We start from the raw sequence: 24,942 nt of genomic DNA on the forward strand, positions 1-24,942 counted from the left end.
AGGGTTCGGTCTTAAACCGAACGTTCGTTATTTTCTTTAATTCCTTACCAAACGTAAATAGCGTTCGTCCAAACATTTGAAAATTTTATATTTTGCGCGTCCGGTCTTTGACTGGTAGCCTGTTCCTTCCGAATACAAAGTTCCTTATATATTCAAGTATTCTCTTTAATGTCTATTCATCTAAATTGAGATAATCTGACTTCTTAGTATTTAAAAATATTCTGGAGTTGATCTTTTGATTCTGAAGTCTTTGAGATTTTAAGAAGTTCTTTTAAATCCGGTTTTAACGTACGTCCTCTTCCTTCAGAAAGTTGAACGTCCGTCTTTTTCAGAGAGTGGAACAAAGAATGAGAATATTATAAACATGAAATGTTAAGAGGTTCGAACACTGTATTAATGAATTATACGATTGTGGAATTTGAACGAGCGTTTCAAGGAGGAACGTCTCAGACGTGTTGAATGTGAAATTTGGTAAAGTATGAACCTGGATAAGTTAAGCCTCACGGTCCATCCTGATATTCCGTGATACTCCTCTTCAAGTAGAAGGGGGTAGTCATGCGTGGGAGTGGCAGGAGGCCCTAGTCCATTGAGTACTTCGGACAGATAGGGTTAACCTCGAGTGGCAGCTGGGAGATTTGATCAGTTACTACACCACTCGGGTGCAAGGACGCTTGTAACTACATGGTTCATACAGTCCGGACGGTCTGTCTTATATACGTATTTCTATGATTGTTATTTGATAAGTTACATGTCGTATGTGTGAATTGAAATGTAAATGTATGTGTTGATTGTATAAATTAAATATTATAAGCTTACCCTTGCATTTCCATTGTGTTGTCTACTGTCCATGTACTTTCGTCTTGTCAAAATGCAATGATCATCCGTCGTGGGTGTGAGCAGATGGTGGTGCATCCCTTGAACAAATGCTGGAAGAAGAAAATTTGGATGAAGCTAATCTGGTGGAAGTTGAAGTAAAGGCAGAGCCTTAGAGTGCTCGTTAGATCAGGACTGTAAATGTTAGTGTAGTTTGAACGTTCGGCCAAGTATTTTGTTAGGCCGTTCGTCTTAATCTTATATTCCTCTATTTTGACGTACGTTGTTTTATATATCAAAGAACGTTCGTTCCAGGTTTTCCCTTGTATGCGTTATGCGCGTTCTTTTGTACTGATGCCGTTCGGCTTTTAATCCTGATTTAATGCAAAGACTGTTTATGTTACTGTTAATTGTAATTAATTCTCAATTATGGTAATTACTGTATTTTGGGATGTTACACATATCTTTTCTCTCCTCGGTCACTCCACTATTTTTATGGTATTATAAGTATAAAATGTAATTCGAAGGAAGGAGAAATTTTGCTTAATGAAAAAAATGTGTTCTATATCTGATGCGTGCTGCTTTGTTATCTGGTGATATGTTTTTTAGTGAATATTAGGTGACATGTTTCTGTCTCTATTCATAAAGCGAAATGATTTATCCTTACTAATCTGTCATCATAACACGTTCAGGGACAATTACGACAAAAGAAAAGAAAAAAACAGAACAAGTGATTGAACAGTAAAATTGTTTAATAAAGAGTGTACATCAGAAGTGAATAATAATATTAATATTTTATAATTATTTTGGAAAGTGAAGGCATGATTTTGAACTTTAAAATTAAATTAAGAATTAATATATTTTTAATAACGTTTTTTAATTGATATTAAACAAAGATGAATTATAACTTATTTAATCTATAAATTAAAATTAATCATTTGGAAGAGGTTTTAGCCACTGGAGAGTATGATCTTCCTGGTCCACTGATTTGGGTGACTGTTCACCGTAGAGTCCGCCATAATTTAATATATCACCAACTCCACACTACACGGCAAAGAAAAAAGCCTTGGCAGGTTTAAACGGAAATGACCCTACACGTTGAAACCAGAGGCGCTAAATACCACACTAATAATAATTCATTTCATCATCAAAATTTACTCAATTTTAATTCACCTTGTTCAACAATCAAAACGTTCAGACCAGATCAGAAATCATAAATGAAGGCAGAGTGGGGATAGAGGGATAGAAGAATTCATTATATTATACACGATAATTACATTAACTATTACAAACTTAGCACATCCCAGGTTTATTGAGGAAGAAAAACAAGAAATTGGGTGGGAATGGATTTGATAATAGAGAAAAGAGCACAACTCGACTGGAATGAAATGAAGATGGGGATTGTTATCTAGGCGGGAAGGGGTTTAAAGGAAGTGAGGTTTTTGAAATTGAGCCAAGGTTTCTCCCACACGACGGCCTCGTAATTGGTGGCGGCGGATCCGCCCTTCGTCTTCAACACCAGGCGGTAGTTGGTGCCGGCCACCACCTGGGTCTCGCCCTTCAACACGCTCACCAGCTTCAGCTTCGCACCAGAACGCTTATCGTACTCACTCACTGCATACACCGCGATCTCCACCACATGCTGCTCTTTCACGTCCTTGATGGGCTCCCACCCCCCCAGCGCCCCTTCCGAGCGCGTAGCGTAAGACACCAAGATAAGAGAGAGGAGAAGAAGGCAATGGTGTTTCATCGTGATAATCATAGATTTGGATCTCCGTTAAGGAGAGGTTGTTGGTATTTATAGCAGAGGAAGAAGACGGTATATAATGGGGTTTTGTGTGAACTTTCTAGGTCTCCGAGTTCCTATTGTTGGTTAAACCGCGTTTCTGTCCCTGTTTCTGAAATGGTTAAATTCTGCGTTAAGGAATAAGATTATTTTAGTTAAAAATAATAGTGGTTACTTAACATCTAAAAATATCTAAAAATATCTAAAAATGAAAAAGGCTTTTATAACCAATAACTAATTTTTTGCATCCTTATAAAAAAAATATATTTTCAGTTTTAAATATCTTAATGTAAATTCATTTTAAATGATATTTGTTAAACAATTATTGTAAGTAATTATTGTTAAATATGTATTATTTCTTATAATAAAAATAAATAAGAAAACATATTCAATAAATATACATAAACATTTTTCTCGACACCATTTCTGACGTTTTTTTTAATTATTAATTCATATCTAATCGTCAAACTCATTCATAACTTTTTGAAATTTCTTCTCTGTACATCACGGTCGGAGACAGTAAAGATGTTCGAGTTTTATGATAATGAATTTAAAAATTATATCTGTAATAATTTTTAATTAATTTAAATTATATCAAAATTAAATTCTTGTTGTATTTATCATGTAATATGTAACGTATTGATATTTAATGTATTTGCGTAAGGTTTATGATAAAGTCATATTAGCAAAGGCCATAATATTTACTTGTCTTTATCACCCAGACAACCTGGTACTTGTCAAGTTACGCATATAACCCAAAATAAGGTTTAGGTATCGTAAGTAGTAAGATAAAATCTACAGTATGGCCGTATTCTTATATACTTTTCTTTAATTCATTCACTTATCACTCGATAAAAAAAAGTTTAAAGAAAATCAACCTATTGAGTGTTTTCAAAACAAGTTTTAACACTTCCATTTAGTAATAAAAAGTAAAATTGCATCATAAAATAATGTTTAATTAATCAAAAACACTTCTTTGTTTCTAGGGATGGGATGTTGGATCCATGGTAAGTTTGTTGTCTTTCAAATGGTTTTAGAATTGGTTTTTAGGAAATGAACGTAAAAATATGACATTATTGTATTTTAAATATTTTTAAAAGATGCTTTAAAATATTATTTATTCCTATAATCAAATATTTGAATTAATAAAGTATTTTTTTATATAGTTGAAATTGTCCACATTTAACTTAATAAATTTTGATAGTCAAAATAATGGATGGGTATGGAACAAACCATGTGCACTAATGAAAGAAATCACAGATAGGACAAGTTATCGTAATAATAACTAAAATAATAATAATAATAATAATAATAATAATAATAATAATAATAATAACTAATGTAATGTATGGATAAATTTGGAAAGGAACTATGTGCTAATCAAGACATCCAACTCCACCTTCCTCCCTATCACATAATCACTATCCACTAGTACACGCCAGAATGAGTACACGTTTTTCTGAATAAAAATAAATAAATAAATAAATAAATAATATATATATATATATATATATATATATATATATATATATATATATATATATATATATATATATTCATGCTAAAATTAATTTACTACAAATATTATAAACCAAATCTAAAAATATCCCTACTTGACTTTAATCTGTAGTTTTTTCTTATTTTGTTAGAAACATTTATAAAAATATATCATAAATTACATTGTTTTATTCCTGCATAATTCTATTGTACTTAATCCTCTCTTTAATTTGTATATAGTAAAGAAGTAGTTCTGCCAATTTGCGCAGGTATATATATGTAATGTGTAATCATAAGATGATTTTTATTTTGTTTATTTCCATCTTCTATGAATTTGACTTTATTGTTGATGCGTAAACTATTAATTAGTAGTTATTGAATAAAACAAGAATTTCAAATCTTAATATCGTTATTAATTATTAGTAATTTATACGCAAATATTTTCTCAATACTTGTAAAAAAGTTACCGTAAAATCCATTACAAACTAGATTTAAGTAATTTATTACTGCTAAGTAAAAGCTATTGCTAAACACATTTCTCCACCTATAAATATATTTCCTCGTAAATACATCTTTCTCATTTTCACTTTTTTTTTTTATTCTCAAGCGACACTTTTCGTCTTTCATTCTTACTTTTTTCCCCATCGTTTTACTCTTCTCTTCACAATGATGTTGTTCTTCTTTCACACTATTCTTTGACAAAGGTTAATATGAACATTATAATAATAACAATAACTACCAACCTAGTACAAAAATAATTTAAAATATAAGTATTAATTTAAATTAATTATTCTTTTATTTTTATTACTATTATAAGAGTTAAATATTTTATAGTATTAAACTTAACGTAAAATTATAATTTATATATGTTCCAATTTAATACATTTTAGTTATTAAATTTTAGAAATTAATTCATATAATCCTTTAACATAAAGATATTAAATATTTATTATGTGTTAAATGACATTTTATATTTATATTTGAACTCAAAGTACATAAATAATTCAACCATCAATTTAAGACATCATTTCACATGTAAAAAAAATTAACTCACTTATAATTTCTAAAGTTTAACATCATTTAAAAGATTGAATTTATTTATTTTTAAAGTTTAAAAATTGTTTAAATTTTAAGACAAGAAATTTTAATTTTGCACGAAAATTTAATGAATAAAAACATATTACTTATGCAAAGAAATACTCAATTAGGAGGAATAAAAATTGTCCAAATAAAATAAAGATGTGAATTTCTATGCCTACTTTGGTTGTTGATATCTTCTTACACGCCGCTTATTTAGTAAATAGAGCACGATGCATCAATGCACGTGAAAATGTTCTGGGAATGATAATAGAGGTTTTTTTTACAACAGTGGATGAATTTTCAGAAGAATATCAGTTGTTGAGTATCGTTATTTATTTCAAAAACAATAGTTCCTGCAACAACGAAACTTGATTAGATTCAAAGACCACTTTTCAGGCAAAAGCATTTGTCCATGGAAGGTAGGAAACGCACCTAGTGACGGCATGAGAAGAGACAACACAACAATCCCAGCCACTTTGAGCGGCACACCTACTTTGAGCATGTCTTTAATTTCTATGTGTCCACTAGCGATTCCAAGTGCATTTGAGGGCGTTGAAGTTGGAAGCCAGAAAGCAAACTCTGTTGCTATTCCTCCAGGGATGATGAGCATAAGCGGATGCACATGCATAGTTATGGCTATTTGATAAAGAAGTGGGACAAGAAGAGTGACAGTAGCAGCATTCGAGGAGATGAACTCAGTAATAATACTACATATTACACAAACAGCAGGAACAATGACCGTGTGTGGAATGTCTTGCAAGCAATTCAAGATCCCTGACAAAACGTCTGCTAAGCCACTAGATTGTACGCCATCAGCTATGGCAAAACCAGCTCCTAAAAGCAAAACGAGGTTCCAAGGTAGCTTTTTGCAGTCATTCCAGCTCATTAGCTTCTCCCCCTCTCGCTTCATGTTTGGGATTATGAACAATAAGACAGCCACCATAACCTGCATTACATTGCATATACAAAAAAGCCTTATTTTGTTTCATCAGTTTAAGATCAAATTTTTGTGTGATGAGTTATATTTATGAACTATAAACTCTTAGAGACTACTTACACTGACACATCCATCTCCAACAAGTCCATGGAATAAAACTCCCCACCCAGGAATGTCGTCGGTGATTCTTCTTGTCATCCATAGTATTATAAGCAACTGTATTTACCATTGTGTTTTCATAATGTGGTACTTGTTTATTTGAAAACACATTAAGGTCCTTCATCATTAGATATGAAAATTCATAAGGCATATTTAGGTATACATACCCCAGATATAGACATCACCATTTTCTCAGCAAAAGTTGTGGGACCTACAAACAAACCATAAAACAATTCCATTTGATTTAATTAATTTGATTACAGAAATGGAAGTTTGGCAGAAAGAAAGAGAAAGGATGAAAGGTGGAGAATTTGTTGTGTAGTGTATAGGGTTAGGGAGAAACTTACCAAGATCTTGGAGGTCTCTTCTGAGATGAACTTTGCCCAAATAAGAAGACAGAGTGCGAGAAGTTCCTTTAGGCAGATAGAGGAGGCAGATGATGCACCAAAAACAAATGAGAATGAGAAGAGCCGCCGGGAAACCGAAGAAGAACCATGTGTTGAAGCTTATTGCCTTTCCCTCCGGAAAAAGATTCCACATCCCACTTATTATCAAGTTCACACCGGTACCCGTCAAAGTGCTCATCCCTCCGATCGGCGTCGCGTACACCACCGTCAGAATCACCGCTTTGCAGAACTTTCTCATCTCCTCCGACTGCTCCTCCATCGGCGGCAGCCGCTGCAACATCCCCATCGCCACCGACATCATCATCACCGCCGTGGGCACGTTCAGCATCCACATGCTCACCAAGAATATCGTCGCACATAGCCCCAACAATAGCAGCGCCGGATTCAGCGGATCGGTACAAAACAGCAAAGTTACCTGTATGCTCCACGTGATGTTGGCTCACAAATATATACTAATGTGTTAAACAGAAGTGGAAGGCAACAAAAAGAGTGAGTGACTAACATTCAAGGCCAGTCTCCGGTGAACGTTGTATCGTTCCACGGCGAGAGCGAGAATGAAGCTTCCCAAAATGAGCGTGACGAGATCGTTCATGTAGGAGTGCGCCACGCTATCAGCCGAAGCAATTCCGAAGATGGGGAAGAGAAACAAAGGACACAAGGAGGTCACCGGAAGCGGTACGGCTTGCGTTATCCACCACGTGAACACCCAAGCAGCCACGCCAAGCATTTTCTGGCTATTGGGAGGTTCGAGCTTCACGAAGAGGCATATGACAAGGGTGAAGAAAGGTCCCAAAAGGACATAGAAGTTTTGTAGTGTTAGAATTGATTTCATGGTGAAAGAGACAGTGCTCTGTGTTCCTTCCGTCGCCTCCTGAACAGGGAGAAGCGGTGCCCCGTGACCATCGGAAGCAGGTAACGGAGTTTGTTCTCCGATCATCTCGGACAGAACTAGAAACTGTCGCCGAGGATGGATTTGCCGGGATAAGGTGTTCGGATTAAATGAGATTAATTAGTGTCATTATTATAGTTCCTGTTACAAATAAACTGTTCCAGTTATGTGCCTTTTGCGTGGCTATAATTTGTATTGGATTCACGTGATTATTTATTAATTGTTCTATGGAGTTTCTTGGTCAATGCTAATATCCCACTTTATGAATCTTAGTAAATGAAGCATCACTTATATCTTTTTCAAACATTTTTACTTACATTTTTTAAACAAGAGTTTTTCCTTTTTAGTCTGATTTGAGATTGGTAATTCTAAAATACTAATACAAGTTATTGCAAATTTATTATTTTAAGTTAGTTTTCTAATTTTCTTAGAGGGTGTGAATTTATCGAAAATAATATTACAAATGGGGATGAAATTATGAAGTAAAAATCATATCCTTTATTAGAAGCATATACAACTTAAGATTAAATATAAACATTTAAAAGAGAGAAAGAAATTATTAAAGCCCACATGTAATAAGAGAACAAAAAAGAGATCAAATATAATATGAAAATAAAAACAGTAACAAAATTAATTGCTTTGAATTGTACATATAATATATTCCTGCTCGAAGAACTAGCCCCAACAACAATAATAATATAAACTAATCGAAATGTCATTCTTGCGTAAGAAAATGGTCTTACTATTTGTACATGTTCCCACTTGGAATGCATATAAAAAATTTGCATACATACAATAAAAAAATATATAAAACTTTATACCTCAAATTTTGAGTTGACCTAATTTGTTAATAACTACTGGACAAGTACTTCTTCGTAAAGCATGCTGTTATGCATTATAGATTACAGCTTGAATTTTAAGTAATTTTAAGATGTTATTTACTTTTAAATATTTTAGTCACTAGTTTTATAATTATACATCTTTAACTCGTTTTATTCTGAAACAGCGGTCATAAAGCAATTACCATATTATTTAAGAGTTAAATTTGTTTTATTTCTTAAAATTGAAATCCATTTATGTTTTAATCATACATTTTAGTATTTAAACTTTAAAATTAAATAAATATAATTTTTTAACTTTTAAAATTATTTTATCAATTAAATGATGTTCTAAATTGACATTTGAATTATTTACAATATTTATTAGAATTCAGTTCAAATAACAATCTAAAAATCCTTTAACATGAACAAAAATTAATATTGTTAAAGGTTTAAAACATTTCTATTCATTTATTTTTAAAATTTGAAAACTAAATTATATCAAATTTTGAAAAAGAGAAATTTTAAATTTTTGTTTTAAATTTAATAACTCAACACATATTTAATCATACCATCACTATTTTGTATTAATATTTGATTCAATTATAAATTATTTGTTGAAATAATTCAATTTCAAATTTGTGAAAGTATGGTTGAGCTTCTTATATTGAACACAACTTTAGATCTTAAATATGCAGGTCATTTTGTAATCATGTTAAGAATTTTCAATTTTCAATTTTTTTCTACCCAAAGAAGATTCAGCTAGAGAATAAATTATAACATTATGAATTTGATGTATCAAAAGATATCAGCTTTCTTTGTCTGTTATTAATGAACTAAGTAAAAAAATAATTTGGAGCGTACAATCAAATATTTTACCCTTGGTAGACAAATTGATGTCATGTCAATGACAATAGAACGTGCCTTTATATATAGTAATAAAAAAGTTATAAAAACAAGATTAAGTGATAAGACAGTTGAACATTTTTACTTTATCGTTTCTATTATCATACTTTTACTATTTTCAAATTCATCGTTCAAATTGTATATTAGATACTATTTTTAGCCTCTTGTTCTTTACAGGTTAATTTCATCTTTATTTTTCAAGTTTTATAGTTATTTTTTTTCCTGATTTTTCCTACCGCTTAGTAAAACTTGTATTATTGGTCAATATCTCTTATAATCAAAATATATTTATTAAAAAATAGTTATAAATCAATTTTTTGCATTATCAAATTTCTGTTTTGTTCATGACCCTTTTGTATAGTCATCGCAGAACATAAGTTAGTTGGTTAAGGATACGCCTTTCCCTGGAATGTTGAGATGTGGAAAACAAAATTTGGAAGGTTAAAAACTATTACAAAGCCAAAATGCAAGCAGATCAACAGGAACTTCAACACCTTGTAATCAACAAAATGCATTTTACATAGAAAAAGAAAAGAAGAAATCAATTCCCTTCTTCTGGTACTGGTATAAAGTTTTGCAATAGTTGGAATCTCCCCTGTTTATATCCTTATATTTATATGATGTAACCATGTAAAAAATTATAAACAAATTAACAAACAAATACAAAATAAAAGCAACAAGGAAAGAGATGAAATTGTTTCTATCTCTTCTCCTTTGCACCCTTGATATCTCCCCAGGGTATCCACATCGCCTAGGTATTAAGGCCCCTGCACATTTAAACTTCCCTTCATCTCCCATAGACAAACAACATTTTGCAAAAACTCGTAGACAGACCAAATTTATAAAGCAAAATGAAATTCGGAAAAGAAACCAATCTCCCATCCGACAAGAATGTTCCTTTGGCAATGTCACTTATGGATTTGCTCCAAAAACAAATGTCCCTGCAACGACAAAATTACTTGGACGTCAGAAACATTATTGAATTTTCTTAAAGCATTTCTCTACCGGAACAGATATGGTAGCTAGGTAACTCACCCAGTGAAGGCATTAGAAGAGACAACACAACAATCCCAGCAACCTTGAGTGGTACACCAACTTTGAGCATGTCTTTGATTTCTATGTGTCCAGTGGCAAAGCCAACTACATTTGAAGGTGTTGAAGTTGGAAGCCAGAAAGCAAACTCGGTTGCTATTCCTCCAGGTACCATGAGAAGAAGCGGATGCACGTGCATAGTTCTGGCTATGTGATAAAGAAGAGGCACAAGAAGGGTAGCAGTGGCATCATTGGAGGTGATGAACTCAGTAATAATGCTACATATTAGACTAACAGCAGGAACAATGGCCAAGTATGGGGCATCTTCCAAGAAATCCAAGGCTTGTGAAAGCACATCTGCTAAGCCACTGGATTGTACTCCATCAGCTATGGCAAAACCAGCTCCCAGAAGCAAAATCAGGTTCCAAGGTAACCTTTTGCAGTCATTCCAGCTCATTAGCTTCTCCCCCTCTTGCTTCATGTTTGGGATTATGAACAATAAAACAGCAACCATAACCTACATTTTCATTCTGTCTCATTAATTGATGACTACAATTTTTTATCCCATGAGTCAAACACAATACTTACACTGACACTTCCGTCTCCAACAAGGCCGTGGAACAAAGATCCCCATCCAGGAATGTCATCTGTGATTCTTCTTGTCATCCACAATGCGATCAGCAACTGCATTCACCGTTTCACTTTAATTAATGCCTTAATTGAAAACACATTAAGCTAATCCGATATTAAATTTAGTAATTTAAAATGTATATATTTAGACTTGCATACCCCAAACACGGACAGCACCATCTTCTCAGCAAAAGCCATGGGACCTGCAAAAATCAGTAAAGTAATGCATTTGCTTTAACTTTTTGGAGGACATGTCTAAAGTATTTTTCTTTTCTACCAATACAGTTTATTAATCGATAAAGCTGTAAAGGACACACGAGACGTGTCGATAATGTGCATCGTTAACATGCACCGAGCAACTTCCATGGGATGGGATGCTCATTCCAAATATGTCCACTATCTCTCTCACCTACTTCGTACGATGAGGTCGGCCATGAACCTCTTCAATAGGACAACTATATATGTAAATAATATTGAAGTAAGAAGAAAAAACAAAAGTTTTAAATTTTACTTGCTTTTAGTGTGCCAGTGTCTTTTTTTTTCACTTTCTATCTAAATTTAAAATTTAACAATTTATATTCAAAAACTTCATCAATCAAATTATACAAAAAAATAAATAAAATAAAGAACTATTAAGTTCTGTAATAGTTTTATAAGCTGTTATATACTACTCATTGGAGCTGTATTTCTTGAAAAGTATTATTAACTAGTTATTGAATATAACTTTTTTATTATAATCATGATAAAAATATACATTAAAGATTTCTCTGAATTACAGTAAATATCCTAATTTTAATGTTAAAATAATATAAAAATTGTAAGTCCTTAAAAAAAGTGGTATTGTTTCAAAAAAGAATGTCTTAACGTGTTCCACGTTCCTAAATTCCTTGTATTTATTTTCCATTATGACAGTGGATAATTGAAGTTGACGCTTTGTGTGCTAGGTCAGCTAAATGTATTAAATGTCATGTTTTTACAATTAAAAAAATAATTAATTAGAACATATTTATTTTTGTAATTTTTTGTGGAGAAAATTGGTAGATTGAGTTGAGAGGTGTCGTGCTTGCCAGATAAGCACAAGATAGTGAATGGAAATGAAGAACAGGACACGTATGATTAAAAGATGGAAATGGAAGTAAAAGAAAAGAGAGAATATATATAATAGGACAAAGGAAACGACAAGGGTGAAGCTTGGGAAGGTTTTTTCTGCGCCTCCAGCGTTGTATTTCTAGTTGCATAATCTGGTGAGTAAAGTAAAGGGTTGAAGTGAGAAACTTACCAAGAGCTTCAAGGTCCCTTTTCAAGTGAGTTCTATCCAAGTAAGAAGACAAAGCACGAGCGGAGCCTTTGGGCACGTAGAGAAGACAGAGTATGCACCAAAAACAAATGAGGATGAGAATAGCCACCGGGAAACCGTAGAAGAACCACGTGTTGAAGCTTATTGGTTTTGCTTCCGGGAAGAGGCTCTTCCACATTCCGATTATTATTAAGTTCACGCCCGTTCCCGTTAGAGTGCTTATTCCCCCAATCGGTGTCGCGTACACCACCGTCAGAATCACCGCGCGGCTGAATTTGTTCACCGCCTCCGACTGCTCGTGCACCGCAGGCAGCCGCTGCACGATCCCCGTCGCCACCGGCATCATCATCACCGCCGTCGCCACGTTGTGCAGCCACATGCTCACGAAGAATATCGTCGCACATAGCCCCAACAGTAACAGCGCTGGATTCACCGGATCGCCGCAAAACACCAACGTTACCTGCAGGTTCACAAATCATATCACACTTCCTAAGACAATGTTTTCTCTTTGCCACTACAGAAAATAAAAATAAAAAAAGAAAATAGAACATAGCCTCTTTGCCTCCACCTAATATATCTTATTTAATAAAATATCATCTCACATTTTAAACCAGTCACAAATAGAAAAACACTAATTCCATACTCTCTATTTATCTTCTCATAAATCCTTCCCAATGCTAATTAAAAAAACAGTACGAAAGATTAAATATAATAATTATTTTTTTGTGTTTATTACGTATTCTATTTAATGATCACAACTACTTATAAGTAAAAAAAAAAATTTGAATAACTCAATACAATTTTCTTCCCCTTGCTTAGAGAGAGAAAAGTCAAGAATTCTATTATTTCAAAAGCAAATAATTGAGTATACGTGGCGATGAAATCGTCTGCCCAAAATAATGCCAAAACACATAACTTTTTCTTATCAACCAGAATAAAAGTTTGAATAATCATAAAAAAATTCACGAAATTGAATCAATAAAAACTCCGGATCGCCGATCGCTGGCACTGATGAAAACTCAATTGTGATGGTAAAATAAGTTCGAAAATTTTGACGAAAGTGAAGGCAAAGAGGGGTGACTCACATTCAAGGCCAGTCTCCGGTGAACGTTGTAGCGTTCGACGGCGAGAGCGAGAATGAAGCTTCCCAAAACGAGCGTGATGACATCATCCATGTAGGAGTGCGCCACGCTGTCAGCCGAAGCAATCCCGAAGATGGGGAAGAGAAACAAAGGACACATGGAGGTCACCGGAAGCGGCACGGCCTGGGTCACCCACCAAGTAAAAACCCAAGCAATCACACCAAGCATTTTCTGGCTCGTGGGTGGAGCGTCGAGCTTCACGAACAAGCATATGAAAAGGGACAACAAAGGTCCCAGAATGACATAGAAGTTTTGCAGTGTTAGAATGGATTTGAAGGTGAAGGAGACGCGGCTCTGTGTTCCCTCCGCTGCCTCCTGAATGGGCAGAAGCGGCACCTTGTGGTCATCGGAAACATGTGACTCCGTGTGTTCTCCGATCATCTTGCAGAGAAGCAAGAACTGTTACAGAGAATGGTTTGGCCGTGGAAGCTTTTGTTGGGTAGAAATAAGGTATGCGTGGAGGTTTAATTATTGAATTTTCAGAATTAGTGGACAAATTTGTTTTCTTTTTTTGCTGTGTTATTCTTATCTGGATGAGAATGAACGTAAGAATAGTGTTGTAATTATAATTACTTACATCTACAAACATACGACATAATCTGATGTCGATGTTTGTTTAAGGACGTGGCACATACAACATAATCTTAATTTATTTATGAAGCATGTTTTTTGTGAGGTGGAACGTATTTTGTAAGATAGGGTATTTCATCCATTTAATGAATTCATGTGGTGGTATAGCTATTATGCTAAATGTCGAAATTATTTTAATACGATCGATCCAGAGAGGAAAAAACACGAATAAAACATTGAAAAGGTTATTCTGTGCGGGTGATTTTCAACGGGAGAGTATAAGGGGTTTAATTTACGAAGAAAGAACATAATATTATTATGAATTTAATTTATAAGTATGTGGTGATTAGTCTTGGCACGTGAAGAAAAAAACTAAATGAGGTCTCTTTCCTCTTAGGTGTCGTACATGGATCGCATTGCTGTTGTTCTCAAATTTGGAAATCATTATTAATTTATAGTTACTTTCACGTGATCACTTATTAATTTATATGTACTATAAAGTGGAAATATTTTGGAAAAGGAACTCAAACATAACTATTATTATTATATTTTCTTAGCTTTTAAAAATTATCACTTTTGTTTTTTCCTTATATTTGTTAAGTGTTTCTGGTAAGTTAATTTAAGATTATAAATAAAAATATTAATTAAAATAATTAATATAATTAGTTTACCTTTAAGCTTATTGTTTCAATTAAGTAATATATTTATTATATTCTACAAGTAAGATATTTGTACCTTTTTTATATTTTTATACTACGAACAATAACTCCAATAATATTTTTTTAAAATAATCATTCCTTTTTTGTAAAATATTATTTAAAGAAGCATATTATCATTTTATACGTACAAATAATAAAGAATTATGAATAAAAATATTTATATTAGCTTTGAATTGAGTATAAATAGAAAAATAAAATAGTAATTTTATGTTATATGATTAAAATTTAATGGTAGAGGAGTGTACTTATGTGGAAGAGACTTACCTTTGAGGAAGAGATTGTTGAAAATCGAGTCTAAGTCCCACGTTAGATATAAATGAGAAAGTAAAACACTATATAAATATTTGAAAAACCCATTAACTTATTGGCTTAAGGTTTTGGGTAGAGAGTGGTGTCAATCTCTTATATAGTTTATCTCATTTGGTATTATGTCTCCAGGATGAACCTCCTCCTCCATAGACCCAACAATTTCTTAATTATTTAAGATAAAATATTTGCTTATTATGTATTAACTTAACCACTCAAATTATAATATAAAAATTAATATATAAAAAATTATAAATGTCTAAGTAAATTAAAAGTTGCTATTGAACGCAGCAAGTATTTTATTGTTATTTTAGTATTCTACAATTCTATTTATGCTAAATTGAGGATGATTTATGTTTAGAGGAGAATTTCTTGAGGTTTAAATATTTGTTTATATATTATAAAGGTACATCAATAAAAAAAAATGTACATACGATCCTGTTCCTGTTGATTTTTTTCATACTGAATTTGTTTTGAATAAAATGAAGTTTTGTGGTGTTGGATAACTATGACCCTATTTATGGATTTTATTTTAGTGGTTGTGGCACAACTAATCTACTTGTTCAATATAATTGGTCAATGTTCATCTTTCTCACGGGCCCAACCATTCATATCACGTTCTATTAAAAAACTGCATTTTTTTTCTATATAAAATCATTAACGTTTAATATTAATAATAATATTGTTTATTTTTAATGCGGGTCCGAGATCTATGCTCCACGTATCTCCTCTCCTCCGTTGTGCAACTAACAGTTGAAATCTCTCCCTCGAATCGGTTCAACAAGGTGTAACCTGCAAGCAAACATTCTGACGCTTAAGTCAATGAGATGTCCTCTAACGTCTTTTTGTAAAACTCAGAAAAATCAAATGTACCTGGTTATCAGTGCTGTATTTATAGGCTTTGTAATTATCTGGTCCATTGGGTGTCATTAAATGGCCTTTAATGCCACACATCTTGTACCTAATCATTCAACCTCCTTACATTCAACATAGTGTGTCTGATATTACTTATTAATTAGCTGTAAACGCCCTTGCGATATTACTCACCTTTATTGCATATTTATGCGATTAACTCTCTACCGATCAGTTATTTCTTGTTGTGTTGATTGTCTTGGTAGATCGTCCATGATGTCAGGTACCGATCATCCACACCATATAGTACAAATATGTACTAAATTAATTTCGTCTACATCAATGCATCCAATAAATTGTCTCTTCAAATTAATAATATTTTTAATTTACATTATTATAACAATCTGTATTATAAAAGGATGTGACCATAACCAAACACCTGTGTGATGGTAATGGTCATCGAACACGACTTCATCCATGAAATTATTTTTGTTATTTATTAATACTCTGTAAAGTTAATTATCCTCTCGTAAGAGGATTAACATATAAGTTATAATTAAATGAAGTGACACTGGTATGGTTTTTATGAAGTGGAAATCGAAGACTTAACTGTCACTTTTATGAATGAACACTTTTATCATATTTCTGCAGTTTTTTATATTATACTATTACATTTTTTTTTATGAAAAAAGAGAGTATATTTGTAGACTTTGTAGTTTTTTTTTTCATAATATTATTCATCTTTATATTTTTAAATTAACGAATTCAGTTCTCCAAAATTTAAAAATAAGCAATTTTAAATGTTTTTTATATTTAAATTTAACTATTACGATAATTTTTTTACTGTTACGAAGTTTATGAAATGATTAAATTTACATATATTTTTAAAGTTTTGAAAATTAATTCATTAACTTTAAAGCACCGGAATGAAAACCAAGTTTGACAAAATAAAACACATAACACAAAAATCATTTTTCTTATTTTTCAATTTGTCAATATGTTTGATGGCAGTATCAGTAAAATTATGTTATTTTAGTTTTTTTTTAACATTTTTAATACCAAACCGTCCTTCTATATTTAATATATTACTAAAATGCATATAAATATATATTAAAGTATTTAGGTGACAAATTTATGAAGCAATGATGACTGAGTGGTAAAACATGTGACTAAAATAAAACTGAATAATGATATAAAATATCTATATTATACGAATTAAATGTATGATTATGTATATTAGTATTTAATTTATGTATTGTGAGTAAAACTTTTAGACAGGGATATCTAATAAAATAAAATAATTTTATGACATTATCGCATACATGAATCAGGATAATGCGGTCAAAGGAATAATATTTAGTGTTCACTTATTTGGAAACCGATATACATGATGTCATTGTTTTAATAATTTGAAAGGGTGGTATTTATTTATTTATGTAAAAATAAGTTATAATTGGTGAAAAGTAAAAAGGATATTAATAATAAAGGGAGAGAGTGATAATGATGCATGATTGTGTATAAGATATGTGGGTGTGGTGTGAGATGTGGAGCCATGATCTTAAACTGCCATGTTGGAATGAGAGGCACAGAATGGAACACTGTGATGCACTTAATATACGTGGGACTCCGAGGTTGGAAATTGCATATTCAGAACTATTTTTAACATTTAATATCAACGTCATTTCATTGTGCGTTGAATACTTACAAAAATATAAACGCGTTTATCGTCTCACCATGTTTGGATTTTGGACTAAAATCAATTGGAGTATATTGATGAAGATTGGATGATACTCAATTTGGTTGTTTATAATATAAATTGTTTTATGTTGAGTTAAAAAATGGAAAGTCTAAATTATTATGAATTTGATTTTAGGAAAGAAAATTCAAACATGAATGAAGTTTTCAAAACTGATTTTAGAAGTTTATGATAATTGAAAATGAAATGAAATTGATAAACATTTAACACCCATATACGACGGCGGCTAGTTGCAGTTGCAGATTCGGATATGGTCAAGCCGCCTATTAGCAGCCACTACGAACCCGTGACTACCAAGCGACTCCAAAGGTTATTATAAAATTTTAGTATATGATAATTGTCATTTTCATATTATTTCGGTTTTTTAGTTAAAATGTGCTTTCATGATGACAATTACTCTTATGATCTTAAAGTATTATACATTTCATTCAACAATTACGTGTGTTAAAGTGTCTTTTCTTCATTACTCTTATTTAATTTAATGTACTAGAATTATTTATATATAAATATTCTCATTTTTATTATTTAGATAATTTATTAGTAGAGATATTCTTTTGTTATGAATAAAGATCTATTCATTCATCTAAATTTATAGGTATTAATTAACATAATATAACCTTTTTAATAATAGTCCTTCGAACTATAAAATTAAGCAAAATTTATAACTAAATTTAACATTTCATAAATATAAATATAATGATTAAGACCGTAATAAGATCACATCCATAAATTTAGGTAGATTATTGCCTTTTCTTTAATCAAGCGATTAAGATTTCAATTAGATTAGAATAATAACAGGTCGGATCGGCACATATATTATCCGCAATTCGACTCAAAAAAAAATTCATCTGTTTTCCATTCACTATCCATACATATATCTGTCTAAAAAATACTCGCGGATACTTGTGGATACTTGCGGATATCCGCAAATATTTAAAAATATATATGTTTATAAATTATTAAAATAAAATTTAAATAAAATTATAAAAACTATAAAAAATATAATATAATATAAATTTAATTTTAATTAAATTTAACCTTATAAAATATTAATTAAAATTTTATTTTTATTTTTTGCACATAACAGATATGCGCGGATACAAACAATATAATACCCGCCGGTTTATAAGTGCATATTAAAATATCTGCTACCTGCAACCTACAGGTAGTAAATATCTATGGGTATCAACTATCCGTCACGAATTTTATTTACGAATACCCTCACGCAGAGGTTTTTTTGTCATCCTCTAATTAAATACTCGTTTTTTCTTCTATCAAATGATTAAGTATGCAATCATACCAAATTTCACAAACATAAACAAACACTTACTTTTCTTTATACTTAAACATGTCTTGTTTATTATTTACTATGTTATGTTATGTGTATCCTTTTCTTTTTACTATAATGAAAATTTTATTAAGTTATGAATGATTTTTTAATTATTGAAATAAAAAATATAAATAAATTACAAATTATTTTTTTTATCAAAATTAATTGTAAAAAAAATTATTAAAAAAGTGAAAAAAAAATTAAATAAGGAAAGCATCCATAAAATCCAAACTGTGAAGGTTCGGTGGGAAACAAAAAAACAGAAACTAAGGAAAACACTAAGGTTGGAGCGAGTCTGACAGCCCTAGAAGGGGATGCTCTGGCGGAGTTTCGACAATCAGTAAAATGGATTGAGTTACCAACATTCAATGGCGATGACCTTGCGGGATGGATTTCGAGAGCGGAGATTTGCTTCAAGGTTTAGGAGACCAGCGAGGTGGTGAAAGTAAATCTGGCTCATTTGTGCATGGAAGGAAGGGACACTCCACTTTTTCAACTCGTTGTTAAACGATTATGAGGTGCTGTCATGGGATAATTTGAAGAAGAAGTTATTCGAATGAAAGCGATCATGGAAGAGTTGCGTCTGCAAGCATCTCAAAATCATTCAGCACTAGAAGAGATGAGGAAAGAAGCTGCAGAAAATCAAACAAAAATGATGGAGTTGATGACGAGGAGTTTTGGAAAGAGAATATAGAAAGGATCACAGATCATGTTTCATTGAAATCAAGGAAAAAACAGAAGGAATAACCCTACTGCCCAGAGCTAGGCTCCTTAAGAGACCAAAACGGTACTCTCCACTCTAATTTTGTTCAAAAACAGAATCCCCACCCCCACACACTCCCCTGAAACTATAAAGGTAATAAAGAAAAAGGAAATCTTCTAGGATCCTCCAATTCTCTCTCTCTAACTAATTTTGTCCACCTCAACCCCTTTATTTTTTTCTCCTGCTATAAACTTGTCCCCATTTCCTTTGCTCTTTTGTTTCTTTGTCCAATATATTGTTTGACCCAACAGATATTTGGGTTGTATCAGATGTCAACCTGTTTCTACTCCCATATAGCTAGGCACAAAATTTTCCAAGACAGAAGGGAAACCTTATTCAGATGTGCATGCCTATAGAAGACTTCTTGACAGGTTACTATATCTAACCAATACAAGACCAAATTTATGTTTCGCTATTAGTACTCTCAGTCCATTTCTTTCCAATCCTTTGGAAGATCACTATGCAGCAACAATAAGGATCCTGAGATATATCAAGAACAATCCAGGACAAGGATTATTCTTTCCCTCCAACACAGAACATGCTCTCAAGGCTTTTAGTGATTCTGATTGGGCTGCTTGCCCTGACACTAAAAGGTTTGTGACTGGTTTTAATGTGTTCTATGGTGCATCATTAATCAGCTGGAAATCCAAGAAGCAAGGTATTATATCTAGATCATGAACCGAAGCAGAATATAGAGCCTTAGCTTCCACAACATGTGAAATTCAATGGCTTCTGTATTTGCTCCATGATTTGAAACAACCTCTACCACAACCAGTTCCTCTGTTTTGTGACAATCAATTTGCTATACAAATTGCACAGAATCCAGCCATGCATGAGAGGACAAAGCATATTGAAATTTATTGTCATCTCATAAGAGATAAAGTTCAAGCTGGTGTAATTAAGCTCCTGCCCATTCCTACTTCAGCACAACTTACATACATTCATACTAAAGTTTTGTATCTAGCACAATTTCAATCTTTGTTGTCCAAGCTGAACATTAAGGATATATATAATGGAGCTTGAGGGGGTATTGGATTTAATTTATTTTCTGTTTATATCTGTGAATTTATGTTCATATATTTATATTTTGTTTTTATATTTATATTTTGTTTTTATATTGTTTCAAACAAATATATATATATATATATATATATATATATATATATATATGTATATGTAAATTGTACTCTCTCTTTATCATGAAATAAGAAATATAAATTTCATCATTTCTTTTCTCATAATAGGAAGAAGAGAGTTTGAGTCGAACGGTACGAACAGTAAAACCGAATGGTAAAGGGCCAAACAGTACTACTATTATCAAAAGTTTAATTGATAAAAAAATTTGCATCTTGTGAATCACTTCTTAATTTTGTTTTATCCTTTTCTTTATATTTTTCTTATGACGTTAACCTTCTATTTGTTATCATTTTTTGTTAAAAGAATGACCTCATATAAAAATAATATGGCATAGGACCAAATTTATCTATTTCACCGAACATGTTGACCAAAAATTTAAGTTTAACTGAAAAAAAAAATATATGAACAGAATTGACAAAACTAAACCAAAACAATAAATACATTAATATTTAAAAAAATGTGACATTATAATAAATTTACCTACTCAGAGTGTGTTGACTCTTCCTTCTTTGTCATTGTTATTTAACCAAGGTTAAAAATGAGACTAACAGGTTAAAAATGAATAAGCTTTGGCAAACCTCACATGTCTAATAAAACTATAGATATAATCCACACCACAAAACAAATAAATCATAGTGATTTTCATGTCTGCCAGCCGTTGACAAAAGTTCCTCATGTTATTTGAAAAACATTCATATATTCAATTTCTGCTTTAAATATAAGAGAGAGTTCATTGATTGCACTCCACAGTGAGAAAGACAAGCAACGAGGGCCACTCAAAATGGATCATCCAATTGGGTTTCAGTTTAAGATGGCTTGCCCCAATTCAAATTCTTAAAACTCAATTTTATGATTTAGATTCGCGCAATCATTCATTAGGTCACATTAAATTATCTATTATATATATAAATGAAATTAATTAATTAAATTACACATATATATATTTTAGTAAATATTATACATTAATAACCTTTTCATCAAAAATAAACTTTGTAAATTCAATTCTTCAATTATAGTTATTCAAATAAGTTTTCTAAAAAATTTAACAATAATAACAAAATGATACAATTTTTCATATTTTAATATTCTTTTAAAAAATATATATTACGTTTATTTTAGTGTGTGTGTATATATATATATATTATAAATTTGAATACATATATAACTTTTAAAGAAGTTTCAATCTAAGAGTACTTCATTAAAGAAAAGTACTAGAATGATGTAACTTTAGTTCAATTTTAATATAAATTGTGTTAAGGTAATAAAACTTTAATTTAAAACGTTCTAAATTATGTCACAATGACATAATTTTAACTTACAAATATTTTGAATAAAACCTTTCTAAATATGTTAATTTTAATAATTTTTATAAAAAATTACATCAAAATGGTGTTTTGCCAGAGTTACTGTTCACTTTTAGTAAAGGGCAGTAAATGAATGATTGAGTATATATAAAAGATTGTTGATTAATAATCTATTTTTTATTTTCAAAAATTAACGAGAATATAATCATTATTTAATGAATTAAAATTAATTTAATCATTTTGTAATAATTAAATATTTATTACATTCATTTTTTAAACTATTTTAATTTAATTTTTTAACTTTTTAAAATATACCTTTTAGAATATGATTCTAAAAATAAAAATAAAATTATTTTAAGTAAAAATTGGTTTTCAAAATATGCTACATTGAATCCTAAATATAAACAATAAATAAAAATACTCTTTTAGAATATAAGAAAGATAAAAATAATTAAAATGTATTAATATTTAATTATTGAATAAAATATCCAAATAAAAAAATATATTTGACATTACCATTGTTTTTATTTTGTTTATTTTTATTTTTCATTAGTATTTTTATTATCACTATTTAGATAATTAAGGTTTTTATTTAATAAATTAGAAAATATAAATATTTAGTTTTTATATATGAAATTATTGTGTAAATAATTAAAAATCACGAAAAATTGAATAATATTTCAACAAAAATCTTTCAATTACAAACATAAAATAAATATGAATCATCAAATAATGAATAATATATTAACAAAATCAATTATCAACATATTTAATTATTTTAATTACAAAACATCAAATGCAAATTTTATGTTAGTCCAATTCGAGTAAACTTACATGTTCAAAATGTATAAAAGTAAATATTATATTCATAATTAAGCATTTTGTGTAGTTGAGTTGTTATTGATAAATATTATGGTTATAAATATGAATCATGCTATTTTTAGGATTGAATCTGAAATGTTTTAAAATAAAATCAAGTTTATGTTTAAGCCTTATTCTTTTAAGTGGGAAACTCAATGTAATTTCAATAGTTAAACAAAAAATCAATGTGCTTCTTTTGTTAATATATTATTACAATGCCTAACATCATAACAAAACTTCAAAAGTATACGACAAATTGAAATTAGGTGCATATTGTGTGAACTGTATATTAATTTAGTGAAGTGAAAAATATCTTATTTTTGTGAAATTTAAAATTAAAGTATTTTGTGGATTGATTGAATATTAAATGTTTGAGACATTTGAAACTGAATTTTTGTAGTTGGATGTTTTTCCATTCACTTTCCAAGCTTGGTGCAACTTTGCGATTATATGACTAAATAGAGTTTGTTGTTTAAATGCTTGAGAGATTTGGAAGTAACATTTTAATAATAGATAACATATATCTTTAATCTTCCAATGAAAAACTAATTGATACGTAATTACGAATAATTTATTGATTTTTTTTCAATATATATATATATATATATATATATATATATATATATATATATATATATATATATATATATTCATATTACAATTTAATTTTAAATTAATTTTTTTTTCATATAGACATTACAGTACTATTGCCTACTAATACATTAAAATGAATAAATACTCCAAAATCAGGTTTTTTACTAGCTTAGTCCCACATGAATAATTTTGTTTTCTTTTTCTCTTCACTTGATTATATATTTGAAAAACTATTCCTATACAACTTGCTGACAAAAAAAATTAAATATATATCGCTAGTTTCTTAATTAAGAACGTTTGGTTTTTTAATTTATACATATTTTTTTTCACTTTATTTTTTTTTTTTTTTTATTTTTTCACTTTAATTTATATATTTTTTTATTTATATTTTTTTACTTTAATTTATAAGGTTAATACCCTATTTTGTCCCCAATTTCGCTCGACAATGTCAAATTAGTCCATCCTTTAAAAAGTGTGTCAATTACATCCGTTTGTACGGATTTAACGGAAGAGATTTCATTGATATAAATTTTATTAAGTAAGGACGTAATTGACGCACTTTTTAAAGGATAGATTAATTTGACATTGTCAAACGAAACTTGGGACAAAATAGGATATTAAGTCTAATTTATATCTGTGTATTAGACAACACTTCTTTCAACACTGATCAGGAAGGAGGTGGTATATATCACTAAGATGTTTTTTCTCATCAGGTTTATTATTTGCTTTCTCTTCTTTTTATATTATTAATTAATGTTTGATTTTGTGTTAATTATTTATCTGTTCAGATATAGAAAATTTGTTGTATTTTTAGTAGTTTTATTTTTTAATTATTTAAATACGTATTGAAATATAATATCTGATCTGTTGGTTACTGTAATTTAATAACAATCTGTTAAAATATTGTATTATAAAAATTTAAATATCATAAAATAATAGACATTGATTTTGAATATGATAAAATAATGACATTTTTAAGTAACTTTTCACTAAAGATTTAATTTAACTAGCTTTTCCACATGATATTGAATATAAGAATTCCTTTCGCTAATGATAAAAATCTTATTGTATGACAATAGAAGAGTAATTGGTATTTTTCACAGTAGTAATTTATCATATTTTCCTATAATAATTATTTTGAAATTATATCGATTTTTATCTTTTAATAGTATTAAAATGTACATAGAAGTTAATTTTTTAAAATAAAGATGAGTCTTATTTTTCTATCATGAGAGGATATAATTCAGTACTGTTGGGAGCACTAACCTTCTTAGTATTTTTGTAGCATAATCATGTTAAAAGTAACAACAATTATTAAAAATAATTAATTTCCTTAATTAATAATACTGGTTATTAG

The 24,942-nt window shown here is 30.2% G+C and overlaps 2 protein-coding genes and 1 pseudogene across 2 annotated transcripts; all 3 read right to left on the minus strand.

The window, feature by feature from the left end:
- Window positions 1–2,048: 2,048 nt before the first annotated feature.
- LOC124839434 (cysteine proteinase inhibitor 5 pseudogene) lies at window positions 2,049–2,671 on the minus strand (annotated as a pseudogene).
- Window positions 2,672–5,280: 2,609 nt separating this feature from the next.
- On the minus strand, window positions 5,281–7,797 carry LOC124839433 (tonoplast dicarboxylate transporter-like). The gene is made up of 6 exons (XM_047315258.2): window positions 7,182–7,797; window positions 6,620–7,094; window positions 6,440–6,483; window positions 6,234–6,329; window positions 5,609–6,122; window positions 5,281–5,529 (listed from the first exon to the last, which is right to left on the minus strand). The coding sequence occupies exons 1-6, from the start codon at window positions 7,614–7,616 to the stop codon at window positions 5,477–5,479; spliced, it is 1,617 nt and encodes a 538-aa protein (XP_047171214.1). The 5' UTR covers window positions 7,617–7,797; the 3' UTR covers window positions 5,281–5,476.
- A 1,970-nt stretch (window positions 7,798–9,767) lies between these two features.
- LOC124839446 (tonoplast dicarboxylate transporter-like) lies at window positions 9,768–14,045 on the minus strand. The gene is made up of 6 exons (XM_047315273.2): window positions 13,337–14,045; window positions 12,234–12,711; window positions 11,114–11,157; window positions 10,913–11,008; window positions 10,328–10,841; window positions 9,768–10,233 (listed from the first exon to the last, which is right to left on the minus strand). Exons 1-6 carry the CDS (start codon window positions 13,772–13,774, stop codon window positions 10,205–10,207), a joined length of 1,599 nt encoding a protein of 532 aa, XP_047171229.1. The 5' UTR covers window positions 13,775–14,045; the 3' UTR covers window positions 9,768–10,204.
- Between the last annotated feature and the right edge of the window lie 10,897 nt (window positions 14,046–24,942).

This window comes from Vigna umbellata, chromosome 5 (genome assembly GCF_029865625.1).
Source record: "Vigna umbellata cultivar VRB3 chromosome 5, Vumbellata_1.0, whole genome shotgun sequence".
NCBI classification, from domain to species: domain Eukaryota; kingdom Viridiplantae; phylum Streptophyta; class Magnoliopsida; order Fabales; family Fabaceae; genus Vigna; species Vigna umbellata.